Source organism: Camelina sativa, chromosome 16 (assembly GCF_030686135.1).
Source record: "Camelina sativa cultivar CO46 ecotype springtype chromosome 16, ASM3068613v1".
Classification (NCBI taxonomy): Eukaryota; Viridiplantae; Streptophyta; class Magnoliopsida; order Brassicales; family Brassicaceae; genus Camelina; species Camelina sativa.
Window position 1 is genome coordinate 20,399,347 of NC_141895.1, and position 27,828 is coordinate 20,427,174.

The 27,828-nt window shown below is 34.2% G+C and overlaps 5 protein-coding genes across 8 annotated transcripts; all 5 read left to right on the forward strand.

The window, feature by feature from the left end:
- The first annotated feature begins 1,653 nt into the window (after positions 1-1,653).
- On the forward strand, positions 1,654-2,398 carry LOC104750893 (uncharacterized). Its single transcript, XM_010472748.3, has one exon. It carries the CDS (start codon positions 1,716-1,718, stop codon positions 2,217-2,219), a length of 504 nt encoding a protein of 167 aa, XP_010471050.1. The 5' UTR covers positions 1,654-1,715; the 3' UTR covers positions 2,220-2,398.
- Positions 2,399-5,209: 2,811 nt separating this feature from the next.
- LOC104750894 (protein neprosin-like) lies at positions 5,210-8,404 on the forward strand. 2 transcript variants are annotated; one of them, XM_010472749.3, is made up of 6 exons: positions 5,210-6,038; positions 6,150-6,236; positions 6,331-6,543; positions 6,863-7,081; positions 7,211-7,357; positions 7,695-8,404. In XM_010472749.3, exons 1-6 carry the CDS (start codon positions 5,673-5,675, stop codon positions 8,070-8,072), a joined length of 1,410 nt encoding a protein of 469 aa, XP_010471051.1. In that variant the 5' UTR covers positions 5,210-5,672; the 3' UTR covers positions 8,073-8,404. The 2 variants fall into 2 exon arrangements, 1 of the variants encoding a protein (XP_010471051.1); XR_015584289.1 differs by having other exon boundaries at positions 5,283-6,038; positions 7,201-7,357.
- A 5,679-nt stretch (positions 8,405-14,083) lies between these two features.
- LOC104750895 (L-tryptophan--pyruvate aminotransferase 1) lies at positions 14,084-16,939 on the forward strand. The gene is given in 6 exon segments (XM_087491192.1): positions 14,084-14,335; positions 14,454-14,757; positions 15,786-16,075; positions 16,171-16,466; positions 16,587-16,759; positions 16,761-16,939. Coding segments are annotated over 6 exon segments (1,176 nt in total). The 5' UTR covers positions 14,084-14,249; the 3' UTR covers positions 16,788-16,939.
- A 1,314-nt stretch (positions 16,940-18,253) lies between these two features.
- Positions 18,254-22,053, forward strand: LOC104750896 (uncharacterized). Of its 3 annotated transcripts, none has more exons than XM_087491193.1 (10): positions 18,254-18,796; positions 19,095-19,577; positions 19,681-19,838; positions 19,948-20,031; positions 20,140-20,192; positions 20,347-20,428; positions 20,603-20,710; positions 20,890-21,013; positions 21,392-21,477; positions 21,573-22,053. In XM_087491193.1, exons 1-10 carry the CDS (start codon positions 18,406-18,408, stop codon positions 21,792-21,794), a joined length of 1,791 nt encoding a protein of 596 aa, XP_087347319.1. In that variant the 5' UTR covers positions 18,254-18,405; the 3' UTR covers positions 21,795-22,053. The 3 variants fall into 3 exon arrangements, 1 of the variants encoding a protein (XP_087347319.1); XR_015584291.1 differs by having other exon boundaries at positions 18,305-18,796; positions 21,119-21,477; XR_015584290.1 differs by having other exon boundaries at positions 18,305-18,796; positions 21,179-21,477.
- A 145-nt stretch (positions 22,054-22,198) lies between these two features.
- Positions 22,199-25,807, forward strand: LOC104750897 (glutamate--glyoxylate aminotransferase 2). Its single transcript, XM_010472754.3, has 13 exons — positions 22,199-22,584; positions 23,022-23,158; positions 23,261-23,326; positions 23,411-23,528; positions 23,618-23,699; positions 23,798-23,885; positions 24,054-24,212; positions 24,322-24,495; positions 24,614-24,745; positions 24,824-24,889; positions 24,976-25,040; positions 25,142-25,390; positions 25,483-25,807. The coding sequence occupies exons 2-13, from the start codon at positions 23,042-23,044 to the stop codon at positions 25,604-25,606; spliced, it is 1,440 nt and encodes a 479-aa protein (XP_010471056.2). The 5' UTR covers positions 22,199-22,584; positions 23,022-23,041; the 3' UTR covers positions 25,607-25,807.
- The last annotated feature ends 2,021 nt before the right edge of the window (positions 25,808-27,828 follow it).

Sequence of the window (27,828 nt, forward strand, 5' to 3'; positions counted from 1 at the left end):
CAAATTACAAAACCTAATCGCAAGTCGTGACAAATCCAACGCAATATAAATCTAAGAAAAATGCAAGTACACACGGTTTGTGAAATTATTGGTAGCAGGATAATTGTCGGCGAATTAGTAACTGGTGGTGGGGGTCCGCAATGGTCGACGTCTAGAAGCAAAACGACCAACTAGTGATATCAAAGTCAGCGTCAACTCCAAATATCCAAAACCATGCTTATCGTATTAATGTATCATTGTATCCTTGTCTTATTGCAAAAACATAATTCTTACATTGATTGAGATCTATTTCAAAGTAATGTCATTCTCAGAAGATTAAAATGGTTATCTTTTGAATACAAGCCAAACTATGTATTGAAATGAATAATGATGCACTTTGAGTCTACAATTTAGCTATATTCCAAAATTCTTTTTCTTCGGGCAAACGAAACGAATAATCACGACCTTGTTCCACACGGCAGTAAGTTTCAAAATATAGAAATTTGTTGGCAACTAATATAAAAAGATCCGGCATTGACTTAATATGTGTGTGTGAACACTGGCCACTAATCGCGCCGTCGCCATATCCATAACTACCACAATAACTTGTTGACATAAATGCAACTGTGATGAAACAATAGTTAATCCTTTTTCATCATGAGAGTAATATGTCAAATACTCAAATTACAACAATAAATAATAATATGCTAGCATCAATTTTTTACACTCGTTAAGTTTTTCCAAAACGAGACTCAGTTTCAAAGTCATAAGATATAACTAAAACTACGTAACGAATTAAGATTGCTTAACCTTACTTTCTGTTCAAGGGACAAATAAAGTATAGAACCCCCACAAAAAAACCCTGAATTGAGAATTGCTGCACAAGATCAGTCTGCATTATATTTCTTAAATGGCCTTAACCAGAGACTTATTGTCAACGCAAAAAAGGCCCAAATCACTATGAATTAGGAATGAATAATAAGGCCATTTTGTAAGTTGATTCATCAGCCATGTCAAGGCCATTTCGAAGCATACTCAGAAGTCATAGACCAGACAAAAAAAAAAAAAAATTGGAATTTATAATTGAAAAATTCCTTTAAATATCACTAAAATTTTTTTTTTTCCAAAAATACCACATTTTAGTTTTTTTTTTCAAAAATACCACAAAATTTTTTTTCTTCCAAAATTACCACAAACACAAAAATTGATTTTCAAAGATGTAATTTTTTTTTTTAGGTTTGGGTTGACACATTTAGTTTTAGGGTATAGTTTTTAGGGGTAGGGTTTAGTATTTAGAATTTAGGGATTATTTTTTAGTATTAGAACTTTAATTCAATTATGTGGTATTTTTGGAAAAAATTACATATTAATAGTATTTTTGGAAAAAAACTAAATTGTAGTATTTTTGGAATAAAAACTAATTTTAGTGATATTTATGACAATTGCCCTTTATAATTTGCATTTCCTCAGAACAAAAAATTTAAAAAAATAAATAAATAGAGAAACAATCCATCAATAGAACTAATTAACCAAGGAACTAAATCTGATTCGTCTCTCTAATTCATTGGTGACAAATTATTTCAACTCTTTTCCTCAAAAATACTTACTAAAATTACCCATTTTCTTTTCTTTTAGCATATTGCATTTATATATAAATAACCAACCTCCTCTCTTCGTACAAATAATCAACAATCGGTGTTCAAACACCACACAATTCTTCACAAAATTATTTTCAAATGACTAAATATCTCCACCTTGCCACCGCGGTGGTCCTCCTCCTCCTGACGGCGAGCCAAAGCGGCGTAGCAATGGCTCGGCGGGTTAGGCGAGGCGGGGGCGATCCATGCTCCGTGTCAGATTTCAAGGTGTTGTGCAGATCAGTGGTGAAAGGACAAAAGAACGTTAACGCAGCGACGGAAGTGTCCATAAGAGAGCTGATGAAAAGAACGATCAAGGCCAAAGAAGCTGCCAAGAGTGGCCGGAAAAGCGGCGGAGGACTCAAGACTTGCTACTCAAACTACGACAGTGCGCTCGACAATCTACAAAAGGCGTTAAAGAACATCAAACAGAATGATGGGTTTAGTCTTAACATCAATCTTAGTGCCTCCTTGACGGACTTTGATACGTGCAATGACGCAATGGGTGGTGGTAAGGCTTCGAATGTCTTTGCAAAATCCACAAGCACGTTGCACGAAATGGCTGATAATTGCTTGGCTCTCTCTACTCTCGTCAAACAATAATGATAAATCCAAATGTGAATATTTTAATTTTAAAAAAAAAAAAAAATGGTTGGGTAGATTTCCTCTTTTTAACTCTTGTGTACGGTTTCGGAATGTTATGAACATTGTGTGATTAAGAGGGGTTTAATTTAATATTGGTTGCTTATTACGATAATATACAAACGTTCTGTTTCTTCTCACCGTAGAAAGCCCATTATGGAAAATCTCAGCCCCATATAAAAAACCCAATATATCAAATCTCAGGCCTTTATGCCATAAAGATGAACAACAGTCACACATATGCAGGCATTATTAATGCCGCATTAATAATCATGTGCATCATGATGATGTATTGTATCGGTAATTATGTGTAATTGTGTATGGTCCGAAGAAATATGTAATAATCACGCCGCTTTGTGAAACACCTTGTTCACAACATGATGAGTAATCATAGTCTAATGCCGAATCGTAGTAGTATATACTATATAAATGTTCCATATCTCATACTCATAGAGTCTAATGTCGAATCGTACAGTATAAAATATAAATATTCGACGGTACTATTACTATATAATGAGATCCTAGCTAACTGAGAAAAAAAAAGGAAGGAAATATAACCTCGTGGAAGAGAAAAGCTGAGCATGGGACGGCTTTAGACAGCATCATTGCTCGTACATCAAATTGTTGTATCCTACTTTTGCTTCAATATTCCTCTTTTTCATCACTTTTTTCACATTCTCTCCCTGTCTTCTTTTGGTTAAAAAGAAAGTAGGCTATTATAGAACAGATTAAATGACATATACAATTTTTTTCATTATTTGTATTCCTTCACACAGAAATAGAAATGTAAATGTTGTAGTGGAATTTATGATGAGGAAATTGGCCTTATTGAATTATGCCTAGTTTTCTGGAGTATGAGAACGACAATATCATGTTATAAAACACTTTATTTTGATCAGGGAATTTTTGAATATGCATTGGTTATTTGAATTAGAATATCCACAGTTAATTACTACTCCTTTTGTTCCTAATTAATCTAAGTTTGAGTTTCAAAATATCAAATATGTATCACAAACTCTTTTTTTTTTGTGATAAGTTAGTAACCCAATTTGATTCGGTTAAGAATCTGAATTCTTCCACGTTTTAGCACACATGACTGATCTTTACAGTAAATGGAATTTCTAAACAGTTTGTGCTTAAACCTACGTATTCATTTACATAGGTTGTGCCAAACATTACGTCAAAAACTGGTAAGCATAAAAGCTAATGTGAACAGATAATTTTGTAGTCTCGAATTATTATTAGTGGTCTACTAATGCAAATATGTAGTGATTCATTTTCTTCAATTAGTGGTCGTAATAATCCTCCCTCATGAGTCATGATTCAGAGATTCACATATAATATAAAATACTGCTCCTATGAGCCACCAAAACTAATGCCCTCTTGATGCCATTCTTTTCGTTTACAAGAATCAAATTCTCCCACTTTATAGAAGACCTTTACTTATACATTCCCTTCAATATTTTACTTAATTTCTTTACTTTTTAATATTGACTAATAACCATTTCTCAGTTCGACCGATCATGCCGTGTGTGCATGCATTCATGTATAACCAAGATAGAATCGTTATAGGCCACATGATCTGGTATATATGGATCAGATTCTTCATACTTTCTATGCTGCAAGTACGTCTGTATGTGTCTTTACATACGAATTATTGTATACATGCACGCATGCGTATGGCCCCAACCATTAAACCCTTTGGGATCTATATATATATACATGTAATTTGCATCTGCCAAAAAGCATGTGTTTGATCAGGGTTATAGTAGGATAAATATGCGGAAAACTTTATATCCTTTACTTCTTTGGGTTAAAAACTTTAAGCAAGTTGGAATTAACCGCATCATCCAAAATAGGATGAGTTTAGAGCCATAGGATTTGTTTATTTTTAAAAGATGTGGAAAACTTTATAACTTTACTACTTTTGGTTAAAAACTTTAAGCGAGTTGGTCCTAACCACATCTGCCAAAATAAATGAGGTTAATTAGTGGTATTATTAAGATCATGCTGTACCAAAGTACTCAAGTTATAATTCTTTTTGCCACTCAATCATAAGTTCTATCTGGTCAACTCTGCTACTGTATTGTGTATAATTAATCAAAATCCAAAACAGCATGGTATAAGACTAAAAATCTCACAAGGGACAAAATTTTCTATAGTGCCATAGTGATTTTTGAAAGAAATGAATTAAAAAAAAATGGAAGGGGAAAAGCTAGATGAATGCGATAACTCGTTAAGAAATAGACTAACAAACGATCATCAATGTGTATGTGTCCCTACGAGGACCGCACCCACTTAATTCCGCAACTTCAATACCTATTGACCCTCTCTTTTCTTATAAATGACCCACTTATAATTATTAGTATCTTATATGGTTCGTATATTGTAGTTGCAAGGTTGTAAAAATGTCATAATAGTATAGTTATTATATACGAAGAAACAAATAATGTCAAGATTTATATATAGATACAAGTAAGCATAATGCATGCTTGGTTAAATCACTCCTCCGTTTTGAGAGACAATATGATTATACTTTAAAAAGATTGACACTCTCGAGCCTCGATAATTATATTTCACAACTCGTACTATGCTATTGTAATGTTTTTTTCCCCTCAATAAACTTGCTTTGATTTCCTCAAATTCATATATAGTTATAGATATATATATCACCGGCTCTCTTCAACCTAACAACAATAATATTACATTATATACTACTACTAGTTTGTTGTATATTATTTTTCCAGCTTGGTGATTATATATAAGCATATTTTGGATCTCTAATTAAAGAGATTGCGTACCGTAAACTCAAGACTTACAAAATTAAAAGAAAACTCACCATATTTGTTTGTTAGCAATTGCAAGAGATTCCATAATAAAACATTTCACTGTTCTACAAGCAACATTGTGGAATACATAAATATTGTTAGCTCTGTCGTAATTTCTTGGATGTATCATGGAACTTAAAATCTAACTTGTACAGTACTCTACATTAACTGTGAAAGAACAAAACAAAACAAAAAAGGGCTTGGAAAGAGAGAGTTAGCTGTAGCACCAGAAAGCAAAGAGCTTTGAAGAAACTCAAATTCAAAGGTACTCAATTTCATCTGACTAGCTCTGACCCCCTTTCTTTAAACCAAAGAATGATCACCACCAAATCCAAATATCCCTATAAATTACCCTTCTCTTATATTCCTCTCTCTCTCTCTCTCTTCTTCTATCATTTACTACTTCTTAAACTTTTCTAGAAATCTGCAAAACCCTTAATTTGAATTCATCATCACTTAACCCTGTATTTATATCACCCACATGCCCAAAACTTTCGTAACACACAACCCTAATAAATTTTTGATGGCTTGATTCATTCTTTATTGTTTTCCTTGATCTTCTGAGTTTTCCTTAGAGAAAGTGATTATGTGTTTAATGGGTTTGTTGGGAGATGTGTCAGTAACATCAAGAAGACGAACAACAATTCAAAACCGTATTAAATGTTGTCTTTTTGATCACTCAAGAAGAAAACAACAAGACAGCAGATGTTTCCATCATTCGTCTTCACACCAAGCTTCGTTCAAGTCTGATACGATGTTCTTCTCCTCTAACGCTCTCAGATTGATTCTTTTACTCTGTCTCGTCTCTTCTTCCTTCTCCTCCTCCGCCGCTTCTTTATCCAATTCCACAACCACCAATCAAACTCTCCGGCCGCAAGAAGAGCTTCAGAAGCTCAAATTGATTAGAGAAGAGCTCCAAAAGATCAACAAGCCCGCCGTTAAAACCATTCAGGCAATTTCTCTCAGTCTGTTTTTTGCTCTGTTTTTGTTGAACAACCGACATGCAATTTTTTTTTCCTCTGTTCTTAACTCTGTTTCTTCTCTCTATGTCTTATGTTTGCAGAGCTCAGATGGTGATACAATAGATTGTGTTTCGACTCATCAGCAACCAGCTTTTGATCATCCTCTCTTACAAGGACAGAGACCAATGGTAAATTTTTACTCTCCCTCTTCCTTCTTCATTTCTTTTTCTTCTTCCGCAAGTTTTCTTATCAAAGACTTCAAAATTTCCTTTTTTGCGTTAGGATCCGCCTGAGATCCCAAAAGGGTATAGCATAGAAGATGAATCGTATGAAGATTCATCACAGCTGTGGAGTTTATCCGGGGAGTCTTGTCCGGAAGGTACGATTCCGATAAGAAGAACAACGGAACAAGACATGTTAAGAGCAAGTTCTGTTCGGAGATTTGGTCGGAAAATAAGGCGTGTGAGGAGAGATTCCACTAGCAACGGACACGAAGTAAGTACACCATTTCAATACTAATTAATCAAAAAAAAAAGTCAAGAGGTTTCTTACTTTTTTGTAAAGAAAAAGATTTAGAATGATACCAAAAATCAGCTTTTTCGTAATTCTCTGCACGACCATAAGATAACACTTACTAGTTGTATGCAAAGGAGTGAAGCGTGACATAACCAAGATTATTCTCTGTCCACAATTTCACGTCGTGAAACAAAAAGATTATTCTCTGTTACTTTTCTTTTTTTCTGTGTTGATACTCCAAATTTAGCGTTTGAGAATTTATTTGATTGATTAAAAAAAAAATTGAAATATTTTGTAGCATGCGGTGGGATATGTATCCGGGAGACAATACTACGGAGCAAAAGCGAGTATAAACGTGTGGTCACCACGTGTGACTAGCCAATACGAGTTTAGTCTTTCTCAGATTTGGGTTATCGCTGGTTCGTTCACACACGATCTTAATACCATTGAAGCCGGTTGGCAAATTAGCCCGGAGTTGTACGGCGACACTTACCCAAGATTCTTCACTTATTGGACGGTAAATGTTTCCTCCAACTTTTATAGTTAATTTATATCCTTACTTTAATTTATATATGTAGGTTAAAGGAATTAATTTTTATTGAATTAACATTTTGTTAACAATGGCATTACTGATAGTGATTTTCAGTCCGATGCATACCGAGGAACGGGTTGCTACAATTTGTTGTGTTCCGGTTTCGTTCAAACCAACCGTCGAATCGCGATCGGAGCTGCGATTTCTCCTAGATCTTCGTATAGAGGCAGACAATTCGATATAAGCTTGTTAATTTGGAAGGTAATTTTTCTTCATCTTTACGTATACATATTTACGCATATTATCAATTAGAAAGAAAAAAATATACTAACAATATTTACCAAATAATTATTAAGTTTTCTCATATATTTTTATCTTCGATCCCTTCATTCATCTACACTTCTATACCATGTTACCAATATTAATAAGCAGTTAGAAGAATTCCACATGGTTCACATCAATGTTATGTTGGGTCAACTCAGCTCTTACTTTAGAACTTAGAAGATGTGTCTCCACAATGTCTTAAATAATTTGAATAGTGTTTTAAGTCATAAGAATAACATCAATAATATTGTATGCTTGTATAATCCACGTATAGGATCCCAAGCACGGTCACTGGTGGCTACAATTCGGGTCGGGTGCGTTAGTCGGATATTGGCCAGCGTTTTTATTCACGCATCTAAAGCAACATGGGAGCATGGTCCAATTCGGCGGCGAGATTGTGAACAACCGACCCGGTGGTTCACACACTTCAACACAAATGGGCAGTGGCCATTTCGCCGGTGAAGGTTTTGGTAAAGCATCTTATTTTCGGAATCTACAAATCGTTGACTGGGACAATACTCTTATCCCCGCTTCGAATCTAAAGATGCTCGCAGATCATCCCAATTGTTATGATATTAGAGGTGGGACGAATCGTGTGTGGGGTAACTATTTTTATTATGGAGGTCCAGGTAAAAACCCTAGATGTCCATGAAGAATCAAGAAAAAAAGGGTTTATTGATTATTATTATTCTTACATTAGTGTGCAAATGAATTTTGGGGCTTAAGGGAGATTAGGAATTTTTACATTGCCGCTAGGTGTTTTGCAAATATCACGTAGATGAGTTTTTTTTTTTTTTTTTTTTAAACCATAACAGTATCACCACCACGAGCTCTAGCGAACAAATTCTTGTTTGTTTTTTTGGTTTGTTAAAAATGATAAGTATAAAGTTTGGTAGTGTTATACTTTTCTTTATTGTTTTTGAAATTGTGATTTTGGAATTACCGATTTTGTAATGTTTAAATTGATTGATTAGTGTTACCAAATACCAGTGTGATCACTACATTGAGAATCAAGTGTTGATATGTTATATCATATATATATATATATACATAAAAATATGGTTATGAAGTTTCACTTTCAATATAGAGTTTAAATGCAGAATTAAAACTGTCAGATTTCGTCATTTGTGGACCAAAATATATAGTTCTATGGAAAATATCATAATTGGTTGTAGCAGAGACCTCATAATTAATTGAGGATGGCTGTAAATTTCTGACGATTAGATTTGAACATTCATCACAACTGTCCATTTATTGAATTAAAATAGTACTATACTACTATATGTGAAGAAGAATTAAGCAAAAATAATAATTTAGAGGTGGTGATGTATTTACATGATGGGACCATAAATTAAAATGCCGATTTAATGGTCTTCATTAATCGCCCCACGTGCCTTCTTTTATTACAACATATTTCACAAAATAGTTCTATAACATTTTTATATTCCTTCCAAAAGTGTTTCTTAATTTTTAATTTTCTTATACTACTACTTTGATTGTAACAGACTAACAGTTGGTGCAATTCTCATTCCAGTTGTTTTAACCACTTTCGTAAGGCAACATCTTTTTTTTTTTAATTTGTATATATAAAGTAGTATTCGCACTCAGATGCTATTTAAAGCAATCTCATGTATATATAAATTTATGGTTTGGATTATATATTCTACGTTAAATTTAGATATTAACTTGAAAATAGTATGAATAAGCAGTAACAAAACTAACTGAAACCCAAAACAAAGTGTTAATCACAGATAAGATATCCACATAGTATCATTTATAATCAAGAACATGGGCCTAGGCCCAATAATTGTAGGAGAAAACACGAGAGACTAGTCAAATATACGGCCCTGGCCCTTTTTTGGGAGAAACACTGATTTTACGCAAGTGGTAAATTAGTTTAACGTAATCCCATATTTTTAACAAAATGCACACAGAGTGTAAACTAAACCAATGGTGGAAACAGTTCTTACTTAAAACAACATATGATAGTCCGCGCAAATAATTTTTTTAATAAGGTTTAGTTTTCCTTGTTACGACTGTCTTGTTCATCTTTGATAATGACATATAGGTGGTTGTTTAGGGCACGAACTAATATAGACTGTAAAACATTTAATCGATGGGTCGGAAGAACCAATCCGAATGAAATAGAGTGCGAATAGTATATGATTTGGGTTTCTTTTGTTAATTAATATTGACACAATATGAACGTTGATAAAAATAAAATAAAACGACGACAAGCAACAATAACAACGGCGAGCGAAGTGGGAGCGTGAAGCATGCAAACCGACTCATCATGTTATTTGTCCTTTTACTCCGATCGTTTCAACTACGTAGGCTCGCCATTTGGCAAACACTCTCGAAGAATATATTTATGACAAAATTCGAATATTTTTTAAGAAATTATTAAAGGATGACTTAATTAAAAGAAAGACGAAACTGCGAATTATCATAGAATCGAGAATTTTAAAGTCAACCTAATTAAATACCACTAGTAGCCAACTTTTTTCCCCTTCCTTCAATTATAGGTAAGACAAAATGATCATATCGAACCTTTCCACGTGATATCACGACCCTTCGAAAAGACATACCTTCAACAGTTAAACTCGCAAGACTTTTGTGAAAACAGACGAAATTTTAGTGTAATATGCACACTTTTTCAAATATGTATAATTCGTGTAATAATGGTGTTATCATTAAGATAGTAATCTCGTCAATAAAGCATGGACAAAGTCTTATGCGATTCATAAAATGTTTCATCATGACTATGTGTCAACAGTTAATCCCCATAATGAAATGAAATTTGGGATTCTTACACAAAATGCCATTTGGCGTTCTTACACAAAATGCCATTTATTGAGCCAAAACTTTTGTTTTTGCCATTTGTCTAAATAATTTTCAGTTTTGCTTTTTTTTTTGTGCAAACATTTTTTTTGCCAGTTGTCTAAATAATTTTCAGTGAATTATTAGACGAAACTGCAGTTGCTATTTTTCATTTTTAAATATGAAATATTTCGAGTTTTTTTTTCATAAAACATATACTTTATAACATGAACTATACCCTAAAAAAACTGGAATCTAATAAACCCAAACATCATGTTTAAATTTATGATCTTAGATATAAAAATGTGCCAAATCAACAAAGGGATTTCGAAAGTCCCATATCCCACAAATGCCATCCCAAAAAATCTTTTCCAAGTAATAAACTCATGAAATTTAGAAAAAGAAAAAAAAAAACATTGACATATATAGCCTCTCTTTTTTTTGTCAACCGTTGATTGACAGAGCCTATTAGATAGTTTTTTTTATAGAGTAATAAAGATATATGGTGCATCACTTTGAGACGCAATTTCTACAAATGTATTGTAACAATTAGCTAGAATATAGTTTCTTATATGATGATCAAAAGTATCAAATTCTATATTGTGTACGTACATGACTTTAGTAGTAACTTTTCAAATTTTTTTGTTATTGGTGGTTAAGTTTTATATATATATCAAGACATTGTGTTGTTTTTATGGATACGCATTGTTTTATGAAAATCAAAACTCAACCACGACAATTCTGATTTGTTTGTGGAGATTTAAAATCAAAGTGGTATATATAAAAATTATCATTGGATGCATAGTCATCATCATTGTGCGGGACTCTTTGTGCTAATATATCTATACTTGGTCCCATGTACTAGAATGAATATTGATCATGTATCAAATCACTTGAATCGTCGTTTACCCAAAATAAAATTTGACCTAAAAGATTTGATTTAGTTTGTCATTCGGGAAGTCGATATATCACGTCCACCCGCTTTTGTGTCTTGGAACGAAACTAAATATTTTGATGATACTGTATTTACTATCTTTCAAAATATCTAATGTCGACGGATGAATGAATGAGATAGTGATCAAAATAGGTCCATCTAAGTAAATGATATGTGATGATGAAGTCCTATGGGAAATGGAGAATTAAATATTTAAATTTGAATGGCTTGTGACTTCATCATTACCCTCAGTCTCTCCTTTACGTACGCTTTCCAACTTGGTGGTCTCAATACCATTTCTATTAAAATTAAAAGAAAAATCCACTACGTTGTTAATTGGTAGTGTGTTACTGTTTTTGATGACTGATGATATGGAAATTGTAAAGTTCATTATGCTTTGAGAGGACTGCATCAAACCAGTCATGCATCAAACTCAAAGTTGGTTTGCAAGAAGCCAAAACAATGTAAAATGTGGTTTGAACTCTGAAGGCATTAACTACTCTCGGATTTTTCTTCATTGATGTTTTCATTCAATGCATAGGAAAGAATAGGCCAACGAATCCAAAAAAAGAATCCTACAAGATTTACTCTCGCCCACTCACGCAATTAATGAAGCTGATTTTGAAAATAAAATTTTGGGGGAAAGTAACAATATTGGAAAATAATAATAATCATTTTTTTCACAACTGCAAAAAAGATATAGACTAAAATGAGTTAGATTTGTTAATTGTATAATTCTAAGATGTGTATGGAGTATGTTTTAGGTTTTTCAAATAAAAGGACATCAACACCTTTAGAAAACTAGTACTATATGATTGGAATATTATAAGTTTTAGATTTTAAAAGCCATAAACTAGACCAAAACTACTTTCATTCAAGACCACAATATGATTAGCAAATACTATAAGCATTTTTATACGCTAAGGATGTTTTCTTTTATTTTTAGTTAGAAAAATACAAAAATTTGAAAAAATATTTTCTGAAGTGCCATTTTAACGATCTTGATGAAAAGTAATAGCAGTTTCTCGTAATTTACTTTAAATTGTTTTTACTAATATCCATCAAAATAGATTAAATAAATCAATAAAAAGAAATATTCCAAATAATAAGTATTTTTATTCTTTAAATATATCCAGGTATTGTCATAAATACCACTAATATATGTTTTTATTCCAAAAATACCACTAAAATGTATTTTTTTCCAAAAATACCACATAATTAAATTAAAGTTCTAATACTAAAAATTAATTCCTAAATTCTAAATACTAAATCCTACCCCTAAAAATTATACCCTAAAACTAAATATGTCAACCCAAACCTAAAAAAAAAGAATTCTACATCCTTAAAAATCATTTTTTTGTGTTTGTGGTAATTTTGGAAAAAAAACTTTTGTGGTATTTTTGGAAAAAAAAACTAAGATGTGGTATTTTTGGAAAAAAACTTTTTTAGTGGTATTTAAAGGAATTTCTCAAAAATTTATCTATGAAAATAGCATTTGGGCAAAACTGTTAGTCAAACCATTTTAACAATGTAGTAAATAAAATGTGTATTTATAGTCATTTAGAGATTTAAAACATGTATTCATAGTCATTTAGAGATTTACGAAGAAGACAAATGAAAGATTTTTGTTTTCCGATATTTAGGAATAGGTTATAGACATCTCAAATAGAATCTAGGATGTCAAATATCTAGAATTTCGGCGGACATCATCTTAATTAGTTACAGATAAAAGATCAAAATGAAGTACACATAATTAATACGTGGGTGTAAAATTTACTCTCATATAGTTTGAAAATTTATTAAAACATGTATTTTAAGTCATTTAGGGATTTACGAAGACGACTAAGGCAAGATCTATTCGGCAGATAGAAATGAATAGAATCTCAAATATCGATAATGTTAGCAGATATCATCTAAATTAGATACATGAATTTTTTGTTTTTTTGTCACTAAAAAAATAATAATTCAAATTAAAGTTACATAATTAATATCTGAAGGGATACTAAAAGAATTTCTCATACCAAAAACAATATCTAAAAAATTTGTGCATTGAAGAAAAAGACATCTTATAATAAAAAGGATAGTATATTTTTAACTCATGGTAATTATGTTAATTATGTGGTAATTCCTTACCCTTTTGTAGTCTTTGTTAGATTTGTTTAAATTTTGTTTTTAATATATATATATATATATATATATATATATATATATATATATATTGCATGTCAGTTATAGCTATGTAGGGGGTGTTATTAGATTCTAATTTATAAAGAATTTAGAAGACTTCAACAAAATCATCAAAAATATATAATTGAAAGATTTTTAAGGATTGATAGCGAATATTTTATAGTTTTGTTAATTAGTTTTCTAAAATCTTGTCAATTAATTCAAACAATCTCTGTATTTTTGTGATAGTTTCCATGACTTAATTTTGTAAAGAAAGTGTTAAAATCATGAACTAATAACATAATAATTGAATTCATTAACAATCCTAGATTTTTTGTTCTAATTGAATAACACAAAACTTTTATTGACTTTATAAAAGTTTGAATCCAATAACCCAAATTTGTTAAGATTTTAAATGACTTTTTATAAATCACAAACTAATCACTAAATTTTAACATAGTGTAATAAAATCTTGATCTAATAACAACAGATTCTACTTACATTTAAAGTCTTTAAAATTCTATTAAAATTCCAAACCAATAACCCCACTTATTGGCTATTTTGTTTATTGTGGAGTAATTCTTTTCAGAAAAGTTTTACACTATTTCTTTTTTGTTGTTGCCAAAATAGCTAATACTATTATTGCCCTTTAAAAGTAAAGATTTTATAAGTGTATTTTTTTGGCCAAAGGTATAATTTTTTTTGCATTACCACTCTTGCCTTTCTTTTTTTTTTTTTTTAATGGGGGAAAAGATATAGTAGTATTTTATTGATAAGATTGTAAATATCGCTTTCCTTCTATAAATACACTCAGACCTATACACTATTCTCTAATCATTAAAGACTGTTACAAACGAAGAAAAAAAAAAAGACCAACCAAGAGAGAAGAAGAAGAAGAAGAAGAAGGAGATGGTGAAATTGGAGAACCCGAAGAAACCCGAAAACGTTTCGAACAAGAACATCCCCTTGTCCGATTTTGTCGTCAATTTGGATCAGTACGTTTTGTGTTTACCTTCACAAAAACCCCTTATAACGACATTGCAAGATCATAGGCTCAAAACAAATCGAAATCTCCGAGTTTCACTCTTTTTATTTTTTTGTTTTCCTTTTTAGTGGTGATCCAACGGCTTACGAAGAATACTGGAGGAAGATGGGTGACAGGTGTACGGTGACGATACGTGGTTGTGATCTTATGAGTTACTTCAGCGATATGACCAACTTGTGTTGGTTCCTTGAACCAGAGCTTGAGGATGCGATCAAGAACTTGCACGGTGCTGTCGGTAACGCTGCGACTGAGGACAGGTACATCGTGGTCGGGACCGGTTCGACACAGCTTTGTCAAGCGGCTATCCACGCACTGTCTTCACTCGCTGGGACCAATCCTGTCAGCGTCGTCGCCGCCGCTCCTTTTTACTCCGTAAGTCCCCACCACTAAAAACTAAACTCATCCTCGTATCTTTTTCCTATTTTGTTTTAATAATTAATCTCCGTTGACAATATAAATTAACTTTTTAAACACCTTTGGTCGGTTTTTTTTTTTTTTTTTTTTTTTTATGCAACTAACAAAACAAATATCAAGTGAATCTTGTTTTATAATATACAATACATATAGTGCTTGATCTTGACTAACTAATAAACCGATTTTTTAGTTAGACAAATCAGAACTCTGATTAATTAATTTAATTTGAGTAGGATTTTGGATCAAGTCCAGATCTATATTATCCTTGCTCTCTTTTTTGTTCTTAAATTAAATTTTCAAGTTTTCTTTCATTTGGATTTATAAACTAAATTATATATATAAAAAAAAACAGAATATAAACGGATTTTTAAAAAATACTATTTTCTTGGTGTTGCTTTTGATTCATCTTCTAAAACTGCCTAACTAAAATGTAAACCCGACATAGAAGCAATTGATGTATTTCTCACTTATATGGGATGTCATACGTTACTTAAATGAAATACCCATTTATAAAAAAAAAAAATGCTAAAGAAGTATCTTCCTCTTTGGTCTTACATGAATCTTTGAAAGAAGCTTCATTAGGTCTTTTTGTATGGTTAATATTATAGTTTGATCTAAAATCGTAAGTCTCTTTTAAAAAAATAAAGTTGATATAATGTAAAGATTTAGTGGGCGTCGTCTGTAAAAAGCAAGATTGGAGATCTAAAAGACACGGTGACAGACATGTTTCTCGAACACAACACAACACATCCACCAATTTTTTTTCTTTTTCTTTTTGGTTTAACGTTTTTTTTTTACAAAAACCCTTTCTCTTCTTACACATACTCCTACATGTGTTGTAGATTCATGTGCAAAGACATCAGTAACATGCTCATGTCCCACTATTAATTTTTTTTTTTTTTTTTGCTTTTACCAAAAACCATTCTTCTCTTTTTTAATAGTTCATTCTTGAGAAAATACAATCTTTTTTATATTTTTGCACATAGACTTATGTGGAGGAGACGACATATGTTCGTTCCGGTATGTACAATTGGGAAGGAGACGCATGGAGTTTCGACAAAAAAGGTCCGTACATCGAGCTAGTAACGTCACCCAATAACCCTGACGGAACCATTAGAGAGACTGTGGTGAACCGTCCAGACGACGAAGAAGCCAAGGTAATCCATGACTTTGCCTACTACTGGCCCCACTACACTCCCATCACTCGCCGTCAAGACCATGACATCATGCTCTTCACTTTCTCCAAGATCACAGGCCACGCGGGGTCCCGCATCGGGTTAGATATTTATTTAAAACATGCTTACAAGTAAAAAAAAAACTAGATAGTATAAAAGATTAATTTATTTACTTTTGTTGGATGATATAATGAAGGTGGGCATTGGTGAAAGACAAGGAGGTGGCTAAGAAGATGGTTGGGTATATAATAGTGAACTCGATCGGTGTGTCTAAGGAGTCACAGGTTCGAACGGCTAAGATCCTCAATGTTCTAAAGGAGACTTGTAAGAGTGAGTCCGAGTCTGAGAATTTCTTCAAGTATGGTCGTGAGATGATGAAGGATCGGTGGGAGAAGCTACGTGAAGTGGTGAAAGAGAGCAATGATTTCACTCTTCCCAAGTACCCTGAAGCATTTTGCAACTACTTTGGAAAATCACTCGAATCTTACCCTGGTAAATTACTACTACTACTACTATTTATTTCACTAAACGACGTAATGTTTTGTAACGGTTGGATATAAATGAATACGACGTAACGTAACGGTCGTCGTGTTTTTTAAATATGGGTTACAGCGTTTGCGTGGTTGGGGACAAAGGAAGAGACGGATCTGGCAAGTGAATTGAGGAGACACAAGGTATTGTGCAGAGCAGGAGAACGTTGTGGATCTGACAAGAAGCATGTCCGTGTCAGCATGCTTAGTCGTGAAGATGATTTTAACGCCTTTCTCGAGAGACTTGCCAACATGAAAGCTCATTAAAAGCATTGACCTCTAGATCATCATAAGCTATAACGCCTTACTATAATTAAGATGACTTTTCTAGTTTTTTTTTTTCTGAATAAAATGTAAAATTTATCGAATTTTTTTTTTTACATCGGCCTTATTTCAATCTTGGTTTAAAGTATAGCAGTTAAAAGAAAAACAAAACTGAAAACATTTCCATGACTTTTCTAGTTTTTAGCTTTTACCCTAATGTTTATCGATAAATAAATATGTAGAACCAAAGAGGTAGAACTCTGAACTCCTCCCTCTCTCTTTATGGCCTTTTAGTTTCTTTCTATATGGATGTGAAATATCAAGGTGACTTAAGACGACCTGTTCCACGAGAGAAGTTTTTTCTTTTTGGATAAATCTTGGATTTGTTTATAGACCCTAACTACTTATCTTGAAGCATTCATGGGTTGATGTCCAAATTAATATGGATATAGTTCGTAACCAGTCCCCGTAATAGGATATTAGGATCCATCATGCAGAGATTAAACACTGTCTAACTTCTATTTTGATAAATCAAATACATTTGTATGCGCTTACATCGAAAGCATCAAGCATGACTAGTCCAAATACACTGGTGTGGTCCAAACTGAACTTAAAAATTGATTTCTTGCTGTTATTATATATATTTTTTTTGATTAAAAATTTGATGATATTTTGGTTCTAGAAAATCAATAGAACTAACTATACCAAATTGTTTCTAAATATCAAATATTATTGAAATATCTTAAATGAATATTAGATTACAAAATCTATCAAATAAGTTATAATTATTGAAGCATATAAACTAATCAACAACAGATATAAATAAACAGTTAAACAAAAAAAAAGCAAAGCAGAAAACGTTAGTCTAAAAGATTGACAAAAATAGAGATTATAAATTCAAATTAGATACATTATAGGCAACTCCAATAGACCATTACATTAGTAGTTGACAATTCATTTTCTATATATAATTTTTTTTACCTTAATTCATTTATGGTTTAAACACTTGCACATAAAAATATCACAAACCAAAAATTTGGCTCGTTTAGTTTTTTTTTTTTTTTTTTTTTTTTTTTTTTTTTTTTTGTAATCCTTGTACAAGTTTGATGTCGTAATTTCTTTTATATTTACTATCAGATTTAGAAGATTTTTAGTCAATCTAAAACTTGACAAGACCTAGGGAAAAAGAAAAAAATAAAAAAGGTATTTAGAAATACCTCATATGCGGCGAAACTATATATATATATATATGTATATATGTTTTTGTTCCTTGTTATCTGATCTTCTTCTTCTCATCCTCTCCTCTGCCTGGACTTGAACTCATGAGGTGAAGGAGCTATGCCCTCAAACCAAATGAGCTAACAAGTCCAGGCGCTGATCGATCAGCTTTCCAACAATAAGTACTTTGTATCCGTTCATGAGTAAAGGCTACATTTTCTTATAGGCCCAAATAAATCATAAAAGGCTTCTGCACACATATAAGAATATTGAGCCCATATAAGCCTATAATTTTATTTTATTACAAAGTGGTCCTTATTTAAAATTTATATTACAATTATATCATCATCGTCATCGTCATCGTCAACTGAGAACTCGAATTCTACAAACGGAGATAACAGTAGAAGCGGATTCAGGCGATGAAAGCTTTTCTAAATCCAGAATCTTCCTTCTCTCTATCGTCGATCTCTTCTTCACAGATCAACAACAGGTCTCTAAACTTCAACGGACTGAGTTCTTCATGTCTCCGGTTTCCTTTTACCGATTACGGTGGCCGTACAAGGTGGCGGAAGGTCAATGGTGGGTTGAGTATAAAGGCGGTGTTGGATTCCGCAATGATGGAGCAGTTGGGACTGAAAGAATCTGATATTAAGAACCCGGCGTTATCTTCCACTTATCGGAGATCAGCGATTCCAAAGCCAAACCCTACAGTTCTTGATGCTCAAGCTAGGGTTTGTACAGGGCCGACTCAGACTAGACCCCTAAGTGAAGAACAAGCTTTTAAGGTGTTTGATACTATATTAAGATCAGGTAAGCATTTTCATTAAGATCAGGTAGATTCATGTTTGGGTGGTAGTGGACGAAAGAACTGATTTTGATAGATCTTTAAATTGCCTCTGTTTAGCTCGAAAGCCTAAGCATTTGAAAGTTTCAAGCTTTACATCTTCAGCTTGTTTGATTTTGGTGTTACAGTTGTGCGGCTTTGTAAGAATTTGGGATTATGATTTGCATAAGGTTTTTGGTTCTTTTTTTAGCAACTTTGTTCATTGATTGGCTCGATAGAGTTCTTGCCTTCTTGGGACTCATTACTCGTCTCACTGGGATGCAGCTAGAGGGGAGCTAAAAGATGAAGAACCTGTTTCAAAGGCGCAACTTGGGGCATTTTTTGCTGGTATGACAATCCGTGCAAATGCATTTCCGGAGGAAACTCAATGGAGCGAAGGGGAAAAGCGGGCAATGGATGTGTTTTGGCCACTCCTGGTTAGGGCACTACCTCCTGATGTGCTCTTCATTGCTGATCCTGAAGGCTCTCTTTTGGGTACGGGAAATTCGGTTGGACCAACTTTTGTTGGTAATGAAACTCGTGAGATGAGATTGGTTGGTGCGCTAAGAGAGATTTTGGCTGGAGGTCACCTTGGTTATGAAGAGGTTAAGGGTGTTTTAAGGGACGTACTTCCGCTTGAAAGGGATGGTAGCTTAAACTCGGGAGTAAGTGAGTCATTGCTTTCGGCGTTTTTGATTGGCCAACGCATGAACAGAGAAACAGATCGAGAGCTTAAAGCTTACTGTCTTGCATTCGATGACGAACATGGTAAAAAATCTCTTTTAGAATACAGTGGATTCAGTGGATTGAATGATAATTCGACAAGGATACTAAGTTCTGACTTGAGTTAAGTATCTTCAACTAATTTCAGGGGCTCCTCCAGTTGCTGATGTCAAATCGTTAACCCATTATGGCGAGCCTTATGATGGGAATACTCGATTCTTTCGAAACACTCTATTTGTGGCTACAGTTAGATCCTGCTATGGTGAATCTTCACTGCTCCATGGCGTGGAATGGATGCCTCCAAAAGTATGAATAACAAAAATGATCATTTATTTTTATCAGCATTACAGATGATGATAAGGAAATATTTTAGATTTCTTTTCATTAACTGTCTAACTCTTGTTACATTCTTCAGGCGGGTATAACTGAGGAACAAATGCTGAAGTTTATGGGAGCAAATACAAGCTTGTCTGTTCAGCAGGCAAAAGAACTCATCGAGGTGCCTACCATTATTTAAACTAATGTCCTACAGGTTTTCTCTTTACGTCTCCTGCAAGCCTATATTTATGATTTATGCGCTCTATAATATCCTGTTTGATTCTTCCAGGACGAGAAGGCTGGATTTGCATATCTCAGTCTACGGGAAGCTCGGCCGTCTTTGTATGAAATCTCAGAACCATCTGTTTGAGCCATTCCTTGTTTTTTCTTAGATCTTGGGCTAGGCTAATGCGTACAACCTTTTCCTCCTTCCATAAACAGTTTGGTGGTAAAGAAAATACCTGCGCGTGTTGATAATTTTCTTTGATATTTGCAGATATTCGCTAATCGAAATGAGGGAGCATATAAAGAAACGCCCTCCTCTGGCAACAACGGAAAAAGTTCAACAATTTGTGAGGGTATGTGATCTATCACAGGTCACCGCATTTTATGCTCCATGCGTTTAGATTTGAATTGCTGGAGACGTTTAATAGCTCATGATGACTAAGACAAGTTTTAGGAGAAACAAAGCATTGAGGGATTGAGAGCAGGTGTCTGCATACAGGTATTTCATGGACTGTTTCTCACTGCAGGCGACAGGAAAGGAATCAATTGTGGCTGGGTTTTACCACGAAGGCTACGAAGAACCTCTCTTAATGCTTATGAGACGAAGAGGTGTCCATGCTGGTTTGGTTGTTAAGGTTGACTCTGTCTTTTGCCACAAATATATACTAATGCCTTAGCAGCTGTTACGCACTTGGAACTTAGTATTAGAACCTGAAATCTGTGAAGAACTCGTCCTTCTAGTTTCCATTTGAAGTTTTGAACTTTTAACAGAAAACTTATAAGGGAATTTATAAGATTTCTATTGGTAATGCAGGGCGAGGAAGGGGCTCTCTCAATGACAACACGTGTGCGAGCAGCAAGTGCATCAAAAGGGTTCCCAGTTAATTACTGTTCTGGGTTTCGTTCATCGAGTTCGGACACAGCTCTAGAAGCTGACGGTAAGGATAGCTATATTAACTTTCATAGTTCCAAACTAGACTCTATTGCTTGAATATTATTATATGAACCTAGGCGCAATTTGTTTTCTGGTTACCGGCTTGTAGGTGGTAAGAGTCCATAGGCGAATAAACTACCAGCTAACTTCATATTTGGTTGGCATGCAGTTTTGATCTACTATTTGCCTTGGTGATCGAAGTGTTTTGGTGGATTGGCCTTTCTAAATTGCTTTCCAATATAACACTAGAGCTGTCGTTTGTTTAGATTGGTCCTTATTCGAATAGATATGAAACTGCCGTGGTGCTAGTTTCTTTCTTGTTGTACATCGATATAGTTTCAGCTCCTAAAACTTATGGCTATAGTAACTTCTGGAATCGTAGGAGTGTCGCGTCAGAGTTTCAATCTTGAGGTGGATGCCAGAGACTATGGGTTTGAACCAACCGAGACTCCACGAACTGATCGTTCGGTAAAACCTCTAAAAACACGTTCATTTCACACTGTTGGAGGCAATGGTTGGAAACAAAGGGGAAAACTCTAGTAATACTTTTGTTGAATGAGCAGGTGTCAAAGAACATAGAGCTGGGTTTGGCAGCGCTTCGTGGTGAGAAAGGTGCGGCTTATGATAGAATTGTCCTAAATGCGGGGATTGTGGATCATTTGTTGGGAAGTGAAGGTGCAGAAGATGTAGCTGTAGCAATGGAGAGAGCAAAGGAAGCTATTGACAGTGGGAAGGCTCTAAAGAAACTTTTGAATTACATAGAGATCTCACGCAAGATGAAGTAGTTACAACAATGCGGAGAGTCTGACAAATCATACACGGAATAGAGAAAAAGCACACACCTTGCTGATTCTTTTTTGTTTTGTATTGTGTATTGTTGAAAACTGAGTGTTTTTTTACAGAATGGGACACACAACACAATGCTTTGTGGGGCTTTTCTATGGAGGGCTGGTAAAGTGTACAGAGTCTGGAGAACAAAAGTTTGTTATTTGTATTTGTATCTGTGTTTGTGATTTATGATTATGTTCGTAAGCCTCTTGCGCATTCATGATTCCATGTTACTGATTTAGTCCCCATCAAAGATTCGGATGGAGACGCTCGTTGTCTTGAGGACAATGAGAAAGAAACAAAAGCGTCTGTGTCTGGAGAAGAACATTGTGAATCGAAAACGCAAGGGACGTGCGACGTTACTACTTTCTATAGGTTGAGTTGCAAAAATATTCAGAAACTGTATGTATGCAAAATAAAAATAAAAACAGAGTCCATAGTCCATACAATTTGTCTCTACTTCTTTAAAAATCGTTTTTTTTTTAGCAAAAAGGTACAAAAATGACTTTTGGATATTGATAAAATCTCTTATTTGCATATTCCAGTGGCTCAGCTGCTTCGTCTTTTTATGTTCTCCTTATGCCACATGATCCGATCAGACGAGTGTCCAAATTCACGTCAGACACACAATCGTAATCTTGCCAAATTCTTTATATCATATAAAAAGACTAATGCAATAAGTGCCCACAAGTCTTTCTTGCTGTGCTCTCTAGTGACACCTTTGGGGGTTACGAAACTAATCCGAAGGTGAGTCGTTGCTGATCGAGATTTCCAAATTCCCACAGTTGATCAAATTTCGTGTAGTTTTGTCTCGATACCGAAAACCCATTTCAAAAGGCGTCGCCTTTTCTTTGATTTAGTTTGAGGTTGTTCTGTGGGGTTCACTCTCTACGAATCTAGTGTGTTGGTGATGATTTATTGGCGGTTTCTTCATTGTTAATGTATTGGAATAAGTTGATTGTAGAGTTCTGTAGTTATAGATTGGAGAAAAGTCCTCTTTTATGATCGAGTCAACAAGTCAACTCTCGTTGTGTTATGTGAAATCTCTAGTAGAGTCTACTGATACGCTTAAGTCCATTGATACCTCTTTAGCTCTACTTCACTGTTTGATTTACAAACTCGATTATGGCTCTTCTCGTGATGACTTCGTCAAAGTATTATACACCTGCTTATATTGTTTGTAGAGAGAAAGTAAATCCTGGAGATGTCTCTCAAGGCATTAGACTACGATTCCCTGAATGAAAACGTGAAGAATTGTCAGTATGCAGTTAGAGGTGAACTCTATCTCCGTGCTTCTGAGCTTCAGAAAGAAGGCAAAAAGGTAACAACTTTGTAATGTGTTGAGCTTCATTTGTTGTTATTAAACCTGAGATGTGGGCAGTGTATCTGGTTGCTTAACTTGTTTGATTGTCACATTTTACAGATTATTTTCACAAATGTTGGAAATCCTCATGCTTTAGGACAGAAGCCTCTGACATTTCCTCGTCAGGTATATATGCAATTCTCATGTTTTTTGACGTTATATCTTGTTCGATCTATAGATTAAGCCTAAAGATTTGGAAAACCAATGCAGGTGGTTGCTCTATGCCAAGCACCATTTCTGCTAGATGACCCAAATGTTGGGATGATATTCCCAGCAGATGCTATTGCAAGAGCTAAGCATTATCTTTCCTTGACTTCTGGTGGTCTTGGTATGTCTTTCTTAGACAACTCGGATCATGGTTTTATACTAGCTTAGGTTGTACAAATAAAAAGCGAGTTTTGCTTTACCTTTAATCAGGTGCTTACAGTGACTCAAGAGGTCTTCCGGGAGTTCGGAAGGAAGTTGCTCAGTTCATTCAACGGCGTGATGGATATCCAAGGTGATAGATAGCATCATGTTGATTATTTATGCAATGGAATACAATTGTTGTAAGAAAAACTACTCTGATGCCTTTTGGTTCTTATCTTCAAATTACAGCGACCCAGAACTTATATTTCTAACTGATGGAGCTAGCAAAGGTGTGATGCAAATATTGAATTGTGTCATACGTGGTCAGAAAGACGGAGTAATGAACCTTAACTCGCTTGTTCCTTTATCTAAAGTTTTTGTACACTGATGTTGAGCCATTTCGTTTGGTTTTCCCTAGTAAAGGTTTAGTCTAGTGAGAAGGCAAATGGTATAGTTTTAGGCTTGGTATATAAGCATCTGGGTCACAAGTTTTCTTGGTTGGCAGATTCTGGTTCCAGTTCCACAGTATCCACTCTACTCGGCTACTATATCTCTATTAGGTGGTACTCTTGTTCCTTACTATCTTGAAGAGTCTGAAAACTGGGGACTTGATGTTAACAACCTTCGCCAATCTGTTGCTCAGGCTCGTTCTCAAGGAATAACAGTTAGTATTCTTCCACTCCTCTTCTCGAATCTGTTGTTGAGGAATTTTTGTAATGAAATCTTACTTCTTACCGTCACCGCTCTAATATATGCTCGTATGGGTAATGCAGGTAAGGGCAATGGTGATCATTAACCCCGGAAACCCAACTGGCCAGTGTCTTAGCGAAGCTAACTTAAGAGAGATATTGAGGTTCTGTTGTAATGAGAGATTGGTTCTTCTTGGAGACGAAGTGTATCAGCAGAACATATACCAAGATGAGCGTCCCTTTATCAGTTCCAAGAAGGTACTAACTTCGTCTTTCATTGGTATCTTTTAACTCCTTAATTCCGATTCGACTAGCCTATCTCTGTAACTTCGTCTTTGATGATTGATCCTTCATTTTTGTCATGAATGTTGTAAAGGTTTTGATGGATATGGGAGCACCGATCAGCAAGGAAGTCCAGCTCATATCTTTCCACACCGTTTCTAAAGGATACTGGGGTGAATGTGGGCAAAGAGGTGGTTACTTTGAGATGACAAATATCCCTCCCAGGGTTTGTACCTGACCTTCCTTTTTTATAACCCATGATTTTGGTAATTAGCAAGAGTTTTTTAAATGTCTGGTAATGCAGACTGTTGAGGAGATATACAAGGTTGCCTCTATAGCTCTCAGTCCCAACGTCTCTGCTCAGATATTTGTAAGCTAGCCCTTCTTATGATTTTTAGCAACTGCTGGTTACCGAATGATTTCCTCGCTGAGCTCGATGAATTTTGTCTTGTGCAGATGGGTTTAATGGTTAGCCCACCAAAGCCTGGAGACATTTCTTATGCCCAATTCGTTCGTGAAAGGTAGATATAGTTAGTTTATATGTTCTGCTCATCTCTCTATAAAATCACCGCTTTGATGAAGGATCAAGATTTCATAACTTCATTTGGAACGTTATTAACAGCAAGGGAATACTAGAATCACTTAGAAGAAGAGCAAGGATGATGACTGATGGATTCAACAGCTGCAAAAACGTCGTCTGTAATTTCACAGAAGGTGCTATGTATTCGTTTCCTCAAATAAAGTTGCCGCCGAAAGCAATCCAAGCAGCCAAACAAGCAGGAAAAGTCCCAGACGTTTTCTACTGCCTTAAGCTCTTAGAAGCCACAGGAATCTCCACAGTTCCAGGCTCTGGATTTGGACAAAAAGAAGGGTGAAAAAACCTCCAGTTGTGACTAAAAAACAACATTTCCATGTTCTTACAAACCTCTCTGTGAGCTCATTATGTTTTGGTTTTTGTTGCAGGGTGTTTCATCTGAGGACAACAATCCTGCCAGCAGAAGAAGAAATGCCAGAGATTATGGACAGTTTCAAAAAGTTCAATGATGACTTCATGTCTCAGTACGGTGCTGGTTACTCCAGAATGTGAAAAGAAAAGGACTCTCATCACAGATCACTTGGTTCTTATTTCACGACATTATTATTGTCTATTCACACACTCTCAAAAAGCTATACCATACTGGTCCTACTCTCTGTAAAACTCTTCTTGTTGTGAGCTTTTAAAAAAACCTTTGTATCTATAATGTAAAAACAGAGCCACAAACATAATTAAAAACTTAAGTTTTAAGGACGAGTACGGTAAATGATTTATATAATTACTAAGGTGGACTCTGGACAACAATTATAATATTAAAAAAATTAGGAATAAATAATGAACATGAGAATAAATTACGATATATATACTTTAGAAAGTCGTTAATATTTATAAATAATTTTTTCTGTTTTTGTTTTAAAGGAGATAATAATTAAATAAGTTTAGCACTTATCTTATCGACTTATCGTCATTAAACAAAATTGTATGCGAGTGATAAAACATAAGTATTTAAACTAATTTATACTAGTATAGTTAACATTATAAAAAAAAAACTTTCATCTTCGCCTTCTCCTTTTTGGAATTTTCTTCTCTAACCTTCAAATAGAGAGAAGAAAAATATAGAGAGAAAACAGCCCTAAAACATATAAATTCTCTCTTTCTTTCTCCTTTTCCGAAAAGAAAAAGGAAATTGTACTCTTTTTTTTTCCTCTCTTTCTTTCTCCTCCCGCTTAAAAGTTTCTTCCTTTTTTTACCTCTTTAAAGATAATTTTTTTTTCTTTTTCTTTTTTCTTATATATTCAGTTGAATATTCAACAACCCTATTTCTTATTTTCACCAAAGAAAAAAACAACCCTATTTCTTATTTTCACCAAAAAAAAAACAACCCTATTTCTTATTTCTTCGTATAGTACTGTCTCTCTCTTGTTGGATTTTCAAAGTCATGGAGTTTCCTGAAAAGTCTCTTAAAGTGACGATCCCCGTGAAAGCTCCGGTGAGTTCATCAAAGCCAGAGAAAGAAGAAAGAAAAGAAGAAGATAAAGAAGACAACAAAGAAGAAGAAGAAGATGGATGCACCACTCCAAAGGGGAAAGAACATAGAATTCCGCCGCAACTCGAGTGTCCTCCGGCACCTCGACCAGGTATCTACCGGGGAAAGATCGAGAAACGCCGAGAAAAATCTTCCGGGCAAAGGAGTTTATCTTTCAACGTTCAAGAGTTGGATACTTTCTTCGCAAGAATACCATAATGTTGCTGACGATTCTTGATACACATGCATATTCTAGATTCCTAGCTAGTGAGTTTAGTTAATTCCTTATTAACTGAATAATTTGCAGGGTTTTTTTTTTGTTTTTTTTTTCTTTTTAACTATCTCATTAACATAAAATATATATATATATATATTTTACTTTCTTTGTAGTATATATTTTTTTTACTTTCTTTGTAGTATATATATATTTTTTTGTGTGGTAAAATTAGATTTAATATAGAATAAAATAAGGATAAAGAAGAACTAATTAGCCCAAATTCAAATTGGTGACCAATGATCATATTGTTATGAACATTTTTTTCTTTTTGCGATGGATCATCAATCATGTGTGTGATATTATAAAATTGGCTAACAAAAAGTGACGAATTAAGTTCATAATTAATGAAAGGACAAAACTTAGCTTGACTCAATTTATGTTTCCTACATTGGTCAAGCTACTGGATACTAACGTTTGAATCCGATTCGGTTTTTTTTTTGGGTATCAATCAAACAAAAAAGTTGAGGAAAAATCAAACTTGGGAAAGTTGACCCACATGACACGGCCACACAACAAACCACAGTCCACTGAGAGAGAGTCTATGTAGAGGTCAATATCATGTTTGGTAATGGTAAGATAATTGAATAGGCCGTGTCGATCGAGCTGATTAGAAACCTATGTATTACAATGTCAACAATCTCATACATATACATACTCTTACTTTTGCATTTGACGTTCTCGGAGATTCTCAACTCTCAGATTCAAAATTCTCAATTTTAGTGGACAATCACATTCACATAAATATATTTCATACCAAATGTCATTCTATCCTATAAATATTTGTATACTCTAATTTTTGCAAGTTAATTTCCACATATTTAGTATTTAAAAATAAATGGATATTGCAGGCCCAGCCCAAAACAAATATTAATGTTTCGTGTCTGTTAGCTTTGGTCCACTTACTCTTGGGCTAAGCATTCGGGTAATCCGTTCGGATTCGGGTATTATGGGTTTAGAAAAATAAAATCCATT